This window comes from Xenopus laevis, chromosome 5L, assembly GCF_017654675.1.
Source record: "Xenopus laevis strain J_2021 chromosome 5L, Xenopus_laevis_v10.1, whole genome shotgun sequence".
Lineage (NCBI taxonomy): Eukaryota > Metazoa > Chordata > Amphibia > Anura > Pipidae > Xenopus > Xenopus laevis.
In genome coordinates, this window is record NC_054379.1 from 13,515,743 (window position 1) to 13,526,812 (window position 11,070).

The 11,070-nt window shown below is 35.5% G+C and overlaps 1 protein-coding gene across 1 annotated transcript in view; it reads right to left on the bottom strand.

Annotated features, from left to right (window-relative positions):
* Positions 1 to 9,603, bottom strand: part of ush2a.L (Usher syndrome 2A (autosomal recessive, mild) L homeolog) — a 442,265-nt gene extending 432,662 nt beyond the window's left edge. Inside the window, exons 1-2 of the mRNA XM_041562401.1 lie at positions 9,189 to 9,603; positions 2,640 to 3,218 (exon numbers count right to left, since the gene is read on the bottom strand). Coding sequence (XP_041418335.1) covers positions 2,640 to 3,118 — 479 coding nt within the window. The 5' untranslated portion in view covers positions 3,119 to 3,218; positions 9,189 to 9,603. The remainder of the gene's footprint in view (positions 1 to 2,639; positions 3,219 to 9,188) is intronic.
* Between the last annotated feature and the right edge of the window lie 1,467 nt (positions 9,604 to 11,070).

The window sequence follows — 11,070 nt, forward strand, 5'->3', positions numbered from 1 at the left end:
ACCCTTCCAGCATGGGAGGTAGCTATAGGCCACAGAAAGGATTGCTCAGCTTTCTAAACAGTATATCCAATAAGTGACCAATATGCCACAGCAGCTGTATATTGCTAAGAATACTACTCCATTTTAAAATGCTCTGGTGTACATATAAACTTTGAGATTTGTATTAAATTAGTTTTTGTTAAAAAAAAAGTTAAAAATTGTGACCCTATACAAGGAATAAATTAAATTGGATCAAAGGGCCACCAATCCCCTATGGTCCCTTTGGGGACACCAAAGTAAGTCTACTAGAAAATCATGTAAATATTAAATAAACCCAATAGGCTGGTTTTGCTTCCAATAGGGATTAGTTATATCTTAGTTTGGATCAAGTACAAGGTGCTGTTTTATAATTACAGAGAAAAAATAAATAATTTTTACAAATTTGGATTATTTGGATAAAATGGAGTCTAAGGGAGATGGCCTTTCCAGAATTCAGAGCTTTCTGGATAACGGGTTTCCCATACCTGTACTGTAAACATCAGGTATGTCTAACCAGCAGTCCTTGATTTACCTGCAAATCACAACATCCCACAGACAGTTGGTGTCACCAGACTTTCTATGTAGCTAGAGCCAATATTCCTGTAACTTCAGCCCTAGATTTCACCATGAACAGTTAACATACTACTGGAATGGGATCCATTATCCTGAAACCTGTTATCCAGAAAGATCCAAATTATGGGAAGGCCATCTCCAATTGACTCCATTTTTATCAAATAATTCAAGTATTTAAAAATTATTTCCTTTTTATCTGTAATAATAAAACAGTACCTTGTACTTGATCCATGGTAGTTAATCCTTATTGGAAGCAAAATAATCCTATTGGCCTTATTTAGGGGCAGATTTATCAAGGGTCAAAGTGAAAATTAGAATTTTTGAATTTGAATTTCAAATTAGAATTTTCGAGTTTTTTATTGCCAAAACTGTGAAATTCGACCAGGGAATTGTTAAAATTTGATTCGAGTTTTATTAAAAATTCGTAATCGATTTTCAAAATGTATCATACACTGGCCCTTGAAGAACTCAAATTCGACTATTCCCCACCTTAAACCTGCTGAATTGCTGTTTTATCCTATAGAAGACGTCCTGGGATAAAGTTGGAGTTGTTTGCAGTCTTCATGACATTCGAGTGTTTTGGAGAAAAAACTTGAATCAAATGATGCTGATCCTATTCACCTGAGTTTCCAAAACAAGATTTTTTTAATAAATTGGTTGAATTTTAAGTTGATGGGGAGTTTTAAATAACTCCCATGAATTAGAAATTTGTCCCTTAATAAATCTGCCACTTAATGTTTAAAATTTGTTTTAGTTGATTGAAAGTGTGGATCCAAATTATTGAAAGATCCAATATCTGGAAAGCCCGAGATCCCAAGCATTCTGAATAAAAGGTCCCATACTTAATGACACCAAGGGGCAGATTCACTAAGGGTCGAATTTCGAAGTAAAAAATACTTCGAAATTCGACCCTCGCATTGAAATCCTTCGACTTCGATTATCGCAGTCGAAGGATTTAGTGCTACACGTTCGTTCGATCGATCGAACGATTTTTCAACGATTCGAAGGATTTTAATCCAACGATCGAAGGAAAATCCTTCCATCAAAAAAAGGTTAGCAAACCTATGGGGACCTTTCCCATAGGCTAACATTGACTTCGGTAGGTTTTACCTGCCGAAGTAGGGGGTCGAAGTTTTTTTTAAAGGGAAAGTACTTCGACTATCGAATGGTCGAATATCGAACGATTTTTCGTTCGATTCGTTCGATTCGTTCGATTTCGTTCGTATTCGAACGAATTCAACCAATTCGATGGTCGAAGTACCAAAAAAATACTTCGAAATTCGAATTTTTTTCATTCGAATCCTTCACTCGAGCTTAGTGAATCGGCCCCCAAGGGTGTTATTTAACAAGGTCCGAATTTATCTCAATATTGGCTGCTACAAACTCGGATCTAAGCCGCTCGGGTTTTTAACGCTTATTTATTATTTCATTTTCCCGAAAATGACCTTTGCGGGAAAAGCTCAGATTTTCACGATTTTTTCATGAGTTTTCATCTGAAAGCTCCGAAAACATTGTGAAATTGCCTGAAACCCCAGACACAACCAAAAATCAATGGGACTGTTCCCAATAACTTTTATGCAACCTTGACAGGTTTGAGATGCCGTGTTTTTAAATTCGAGCTTTAAAGCCCTCGGGGTTTAATAAATTCCAAAAAATTCATGATTTTTTTAAAAGAACTTTGACAGCTTTTACTTGAAGAAGTTTTGTATTATAGTTTTTTTGTGGTTTTTACACATAAGACTTCCTACAAACAATAGTCAGGTGCATAAGGCACTGATCCATGTCAAAGAAAGTTTCCTGGGACATCTTCCAACTGACCCATTATAACCTACAATACAAGCTTAAGTTTCAGAATCAAGTTCCATATCTATTTCTTTTTTATGTTGAATCTTTAGAGCGTTACTTTCAAGAAATGTTTAGAACAATCATAATTAAAAAATGACCATATCTCTTATTACTTACATATTCTCAGTATCCTTATAACAAAATGCCTTTATCAGCTATTGAATTTGCATGGACATGAAAGTAACAGATGCCGCGGTACTTACATTACACCTTCTCTCTCGGGTTTCACCCACACTGTCAGAGTGAATGACATTCCAGTTCTCAGCGTGGATGGAGCAACAAAACAATCCTTATGGTCATAGAAAATGAAACTAGTAGGGCTGCCACCTCTGGTTGGACCATGATGATTACTTCTGTCCAGTTTAACACAACTGCCAAGGCCACTTTGAAGAAATTGGTGGTGGGTTGGCATTTTTGATCTGTGTGGGCATTCTTGAATGCACAGACACTGGGTACAAGTCTGAATATTTTTTATATTGATATCACTATGGCAAAAGACACTTCTTTCTGGTGAACCACAAGTCGCCTCTACGGGTGTTGTTGTAATAGGTTTAAAAGCACCGATATTTTCAAGTTTTGGGAAAACACCTTGAGTGCTCACTAATGGCAGGTAAATGTAGTAACCTAAGAGTATTGTTTTAAGGCCATCCAGAAGCATGTTCAGTTGTTCTATATACTCCATTGTTTGTAGTCAGGAGTTGAGTTAAATTACATAATTGAAAATCTGGATCTAAATCAACCTTTTTTGCTGATTTCATGTATTTTCTCTAAACCGTGGTCATCTGAAAGAAAGGAAAACAATCATGAAGCAAACGAGTTATTTAAGAAAAGAAAACTCCAGAATACATTACACTCCAGAGTACATTACATTATAAAGGACTTATATAGGCTTGTGCTGTCACAAAATCCATGATCAGGTTTCATTGGAGCAAAAGTGAATTCCAAAGAATTTAGAGTTAGAGGCCCATTTATTTAAGGTTTTAGGTGATATTAGAACTTTTTGATTAAACTAATTTTCCCTAAAACCACAAATGCCATGAAAGATATTAAAAGATCTGATTTTAAAAACAAACAAAAAAGTTGGACGATGACCTAAAAAATAGAAAAACCTCTACAAATTTGTGTATTTTGCTAGCGAAATAAAATCTGAAAACCTCTAAAAGTCTGAATGGCTGAAGAAAAATAGGATCAGTGCAGCTCCCATTGACTTCTGTGGAACTTTGACTGCTTTTACTTGGAGAAGTTTTGTATTATAGCTTTTTTGTGGTTTTTACACATAGGGGCAGATTTATCAAAGGTCGAGGTGAATTTTCAAATGAAAAAAATTAGAATTTCGAGCTTTTTTGTGTACTTCAACAAGGGAATAGTCCAAATTTGAACTGAATTTGAAATACATTTGAAAATTCGAATATGGAAATTTATCATGTACTGTCTCATTAAAAATTCGACTTTCACCCACTTTTCTATTGTTCTGATTGTTTGAGCAAAGAGCAAAGAGCATGGATGATCGGAACAGCAGGAAGTGAAGAGGAGCTGTGGCTCCAGTCTCCATGCACGTGGTGCATTGATTCAAAAACAGATTTAAATGAGGATTCACATGTCACCAACACAAAACAATAATTATACCAAACTTTCTGTATGTCCCTAGGGATTATAGTCGCTAACCTCAGACTCCGGGCTTCTCTTTGCTACAAAATGTATTTCTTTAAAAGGGGTTATTCACCTTTAAATTAACGTTTAGTATGATGTAGAGAGTGATATTCTGAGACAATTTGCAATCGGTTTTCATATTATATTAATTGTGGTTTTTGAGTTATTTTGCTTTTTATTCAGAAGCTATCTGTTTTGCAATTTCAGCAATCTGGTTGCTAGGGTACAAATTACCACTGGCAACATTGCACTGATTTGAATAAGAGTTTGATATATGAATAGGAGAGGGACTGGATAGAAAGATGAATATTAAAATGTGGCAATAACAATAAGGATGTTATTTACTAAACCTCAAATTTATCTTGTTGGGATTTTTGGGGAAAAACTCAAATTTTTCATGGAAATAAAACCATCACATTTTTCAAGATTTTAAAGTAGGAGGCAAATAATTTGAAAACAATAAAAAAGAAAAAGTGAAGGCCAATGAAAAAGTTACTTAGAATTAGCATTTCTATGACATACTAAAATCGAACTTGTACCCTGCCTGGTGTATTTTTTTAGGTCTGGTCTGAACATAATGACTGGGGATTGACTAACAAATAACCCCCAACCCAAGCCTGTGTTTAAGCTCTACTTGCCTCCTTGCTAGGGCTCAACATCACTTGTGAATGGAAGTGACAATAACACATTTCAGGATTTTACAGGAACGTCAAAAGCCTTCCTGAAATTGTGAAAAGGAAGAGATTCAACAGTAGTGATGGTTGAAAAATGTTGCCATTGTTGAATTTGCAGCACATTTTCTGTTTCTTCACAGGTGAATTTGTTTTGCGAAACCAATGCAAAAATTTGTGAATCGTTTCACCGTGCATCAAAAAAAAAGATGCACGTCAAAAACCAATGCGTGCGTCAAAAAAATTAGTAAAAAAAGTAGCAGTTTTGCACATTTTACACCGTTTTGCAAATTTCTCCAGAAATTTGCGAATTAGTCGGCGAATCAAAACGCAGCAGATTCGCCCTTCATTACTCAACAGGATGGTTCCCGAGTCTCAAAATGGGTCACCTGTGGTAGGCAAGAGTTTCATTTTATAAAGTGAGAATAGCACCAGGGAAGTTGGCATTGAAATGTTCCTGTAAAATTTTGGAATGTGCTAGTATCGATTTAAGAAATGTATAATGGGACAAAATAATCTGCCTAACCTAGTGATATCATGAGAATACTTCAAATGAATACAGGGCTGCTAGGCAAAAAGTCCAAATGACAAATTCACAAACAAACATGACAGCAGGCATTGTAACACTATGGTGCATTGGGTAAAATCACATGTATTTACTAAACTGTGAACTTATTTTGTAGATGAGTGTAAAATTCTAGTGTAAAAGTGTTACATGGATAAAGCCTTGTTGCTGCTTTTTACACTGAATTTACACCATTGTCACACCACAACACCAGTTGTCAAATCAGAATTATTTTTCTACCTGATTAAGCCCACTGCCTTTAATGGGTAACTCCAGACTATTGTAGAGCATATACTTCCTAAAATTACCTGGTACAGATACATACCGTATATACTCGAGTATAAGCCGTCCCAAGTATAAGCCGAGGTACCTAATTTTACCTCCAAAAACTGGGAAAGCTTATTGACTCGAGTATAAGCCGAGGGTGAGAAATGCAGCAGCTTCTGGTAAGTTTCAATCAAAAAATTGAGGGTTTCTGCTCCCATTGGAGGTGCCGGTGTCTAGTTTTTGGATGCCGGCGACCATTCTTAGACGCCTGCGAATATTGTTGGAGACTATTCTTAGACACAGGTAGGGATGTAGCGAACTGCCGTTTATGTGTTCGCGAACGCCGTTCGCGAACACCGGCAAAAAATGCGAACAGTTCGCGAACTGTTCGCGAACTTCGAACATCCGAAAATCGTTCGATTCGAACGATCGAAGGATTTTAATCGTTCGATCGAAGGATTTTCGTTCGAATCGAACGATCGAAGCCATTCGATCGAATGATTTCATTCAATCCAATGGCTTTGATCGTTCGATTCGAACGAAAATCATTCGATTTTAGCGATCAAAGGAATCGAATGGTCGAATGGTCGAACGATTTTTGACGCGAACGCCTATTGGCGAACGTCGCGCGACGTTCGCGAACATTCGGCGGACGCGAACAGTCGAAGTTCGCGCGAACTAGTTCGCCGGCGAACAGTTCGCTACATCCCTTGACGCAGGCGACTATTCTTGGACGCCGGCGACTATTCTTAGACGCCGGCGACTATTCTTTGTGCCGTTTTTGCGCTTGACCCGAGTATAAGCCGAGGTAGAGTTTTTCAGTATATTTTGGGGGCTGAAAAACTTGGCTTATACTCGAGTATATACGTTAATGAGTTTTCTGGACCTGGATCTTTTTAGATAAGGGGGTCTATCTATAATTTGGGGCACTATCCCTAAAATGTATTGAAACACATTTAAAGGGTTGGTTCACTTTATTCAAATTAACTTTAAGGGGCAAATTCACCAAGGGTCGAATATCGAGGGTTAATTAGCCCTCGATATTCGACTGGGAATTAAAATCCTTCGACTTCGAATATCGAAGTCAAAGGATTTTAGCGCAAAAACTGTGATCGAACGATCGAAGGAATAATCCTTCGATCGAAGGCTTTTAATCGAAGGATTATCCTTCGACCAAAAAAACTTAGGCAAGCCTATGGGGACCTTCCCCATAGGCTAACATTGGGTTCGGTAGGTTTTAGATGGGGAACTAGGGGGTCGAAGTTTTTTCTTAAAGAGATAGTACTTCGACTATCGAATAGTCGAATAGTCAAACGATTTGTAGTTCGAATCCTTCGATTCGAAGTTGAAGTCGTAGTCGAAGGTCGAAGTAGCCCATTCGATGGTCGAAGTAGCCCAAAAACACTTCAAAATTCGAAGTTTTTTTACTTCGAATTGTTTACTCGAGCTTCGTGAATTGGCACCTTAATATGTCATAGAATGGCCAGTTCTATGCAGCTTTTCAATTGGTCTTCATTATTTATTTTTTATCGTTTTTGAATGATTTGCCTTCTTCTTTTGACTTTTTCAGCTTTGAAATGCGGGTCACTGACCTCATCGAAACACAAATGCTCTTTAAGGCTACAAATGTATTGTTATTGTTACTTTTAAATACTCATCTTTCTATTCAGGCCTCTCCTATTCATATTCCAGACCCTTATTCAAATCAGGATAACTTTGCCCCTAGTAACCAGACTGCAGAAATTGTAAACTGAAGAGCTGCTGAATAAAAAGCTAAAATAAGTCAAAAATCACAAATAATAAAAAATGAAAACCAATTGGAAATTGTCTCAGAATTTCACTCTCTACATCATACTAAAAGATAACAACCCCTTTATGCATTAAAAGCCCAATGCAATTATTTCGCCAATTATTTGACTATGAATTATATTTGATATTTTTTGTTCACGCCATTAACTTATTTTTACACACACACACACACACATATATATATATAGGTATGGGACCTATTATACAGAATGCTTGTGGGGGTTAGCAGATAACAGATCTTTCCATACTTTGGATCTTCATATCTGAAGTCTACTAGAAAATCATGTAAACATTAAATAAATCCAATAGGCTGGTTTTGCTTCCAATAAGGATTAATTTAATCTTAGTTGGGATCAAGTACAAGCTACTGTTTTATTATTACAGAGAAAAATAAAATCATTTTAAAAAATTTGAATTATTTAGCTAAAATGGAGTCTATGGGAGGCTGCCATTCCATAACTCTAAACTTTCTGGATAATGGGTTTCCGGATAACTATCCCACATATATATATATATATATATATATATATATATATATATATATATATATATATATATATATATATATATATATATATATATATATATATATATATATATATATATATATATATATATATATATATATATATATACACACACACACACACACCATTGTTAATGGCACTATTTTCATGGCATTCTGGATACAGGATTTCTGTACAATAGATCCCATGTCCAAAGATATGATATGATATGAGCCATGCAAACAATTTTGCCAATTATTTTCTTAAAAACTTGAACTTGAGCCCCAGAGTAGGCTCAGTACAACTTCACAGCAAAATTTGTAGTTTCACAAATGGTGAGATTCTTTTTTTGCCGTCTGTTTGGCTGGAAAAAACTGTGGTCTGCTGCACCGTAAAAATATTATCCACCCCTTGCCTTCTACATCAACCAATGGGATCAACCATGTCTCCTCCTGTCTATGTAAGATGTTGTCCAGGTGCTGGTTTGCAAGAAATTTGGAACATGGGAGTCCTATGAAAAACAGTTATAGCACAATGGAGAATTGCTAACAAGGTAGAGCAATGTCTTTACTAAGCAAAACTAAAACAAAAAGCCTGAAATGCAAGTAACCCCCCCCCCAATTCATTTTTTTTTAAATTTTGAAATTTCGTGCACTTTGACAAAATTTTATTTGGTTTCTTGAAATTTTTTCCTCCAGAAATGTAATCAAAGTTGCTGACAAACAAATAACTCATGGTGATCACTTTCACTTTTCCCTCTATTTACACGACTTTTCCTGTGCTCCATTTATGCATTTTACATCACTTTGCCAAATAACTGTCTGATTTGAAGTTCTCAGACCTACAGTTTATTTATTAAATAGCAAAGACCAATGGGAATCCAGGAGACCACGGTGAAGTGACTTCCTGTAACAGTTTATTCTTTATACGATATTTTTTTATAATATATATTTTTTTATCTTTACTTTTTTAAAACTAACGTTTCTCAATGTTTTTCATAAAAGCAGAGTTTTTATATTTTTAAGACATCAATAGTTCTAGCATATATCGACTCATTATAAATTTCAGTTAGAATATGATCAAACAATTGTCTGATTTTTAAAAACTTTCTTATATAAATATATTTTTGTTTTTATGGTTTAATGATTATGTCCGATTTCGCCCAAATTTCTCAGACTGAAAGCAAGATCTAACATTTTTCCCTCAAGTAGCAGAATTTTCCCATTCTGTAATATTAACATAAATACAAAGTGCGTTAATAAGGTTAAGATGACATTTCAGTACCTTTGAATCCAGAATGATATGGCGACACTGTTGCAGATGATTTATTTTCAGAGCTTTAAATCAGCTTTTTCTTAAATGTTACAAAAAATGTCACTTCACATTGAAGAATGGGGAGAAATCATTGTAGTTTGGTCTTGACTGTATTTCTTTCCACAATGCCAGTAGAACTGAAATGGTAAAGGTTGCTTTATTAGCTAGAGAAACAAGCCATATGGTCTTTAGGGTTAACTATATAGTGAACAGACATAAGGCTAATGCACTCATTGCAGGGAGTAAAGACAAATTCCGTTCTTACCTTTTGATGAACCACCGAGAGATTTAGAACATTGTACCGTCTTGTGATGTAGAAAAAAAGCAGAGAGTATAAATAAATAACTACAAGTTTGTAATACACCCCTTACCAAGCTTTGTTTTGTCTTCCTTCCCCTTTGTGTCTCAGAAAAGAGGATTAGAACTCACCAGCCACTGCCATCTGTCCTTTGTCTTAGTTTGCTACTTATTTATCTTGTTTTACCCTGCGAGAAGCAAATCAATTTATTATTCCTGAGCACTAGTGGTTTAAGAAGCATGTGGATTTCAGAGTTGACGGGAGAACTTTTTTATTTCATTCCATTAACCTGAGAGGTGTTTCTCGAAAAGGAACGCTTTTTATGTTGCTGAGCAACATGTCACTGGTTGTTCCAGGACTTTGACCTGCTGCATTTGAGGGGCTTATGTAAGACCCTTTGGTCTGTTTTGACACTAATTAGGGGCAGATGTATGAAAGGTCGAAGTGTAAATTCGGATTAAAATTGTTTTAATTTCAAGCTAATTTTTGTGTAATTTGACTAGGGTGTAGTCTAAATTAATTTGAAAAAAATTAGAATATCAACATTTAACATGTACTGTCTATTTAAAAATTTGACATCGACCATTCACCAACTAAAAACTGACGAATTGCCATTTTAGCCAAGGGGGACCTCCTAAAACCTATTTGGAGTCAATTGGTGGACTTTGAAAAATAATTTTTTTTTTAATCAAATTCGATCGAATGCGCTGTTACTTTGATTCGTGCTTTTCGAAGTCGATCGAAAACAGACCTATTCGGCAAAAAAAAAATAGAGAATTTCGAAGTAATTTTTTGGGTACTTCAACCATCGAATAGGCCAAATTCGATTCGAATTGGAAAAACTTCGGATATTTGACCATTCGAAAATAGAAGTTCTGTCTCTTTAAAAAAACTTCAACTTCAACACTTCGCCACCTTAAACCTGCCGAATTGCTATGTTAGCCTATGGGGACCTCCTAGAACCTATAGCCAACATTTGGCTAAGTTTTTAGAAGTCAAAGTTTTTTTTTGAAAATCGATCGATAGATTAAATTGTTCAAAATGTTCTAATCATTTCATCGATTGATTTTTCTTCGATCGAATATGGCCATATTTGATCAAAAAAACTTCGACTTTGAATGTAGAACTACTGCAATTAGATGGTCGAATTTCAATGTTTTTTTCACTTCGAAATTCGACCCTTAGTAAATGTGCCCCTAAGACTACAAACAATTAATTAAACGTTAAGTAAACCCAATAGGCTGTCTTTGCTTCTAATAAGGATTATTTTTATTTTAGTTGGGGTCAAGCACAATGATCTGTTTTATTATTACAGAGAAAAAGGAAATCATTAAAAAAATGTTGATTATTTGATAAAAATGGAGTCTGTGGGAGATGGCCTTCCTGTAATTCGGAGCTTTCTAGATAAAGAGTTTACAGATAACTGATCCCATACCCATATAATCAACAGGAATAAGTTGTCAGAAAGGAGAAATGAACAGCAAGAATATATTTTGAATGGAATGGTTTGCCAATTATTTGGCAACTTGGAAGACAAAATAAGATACAGGTATA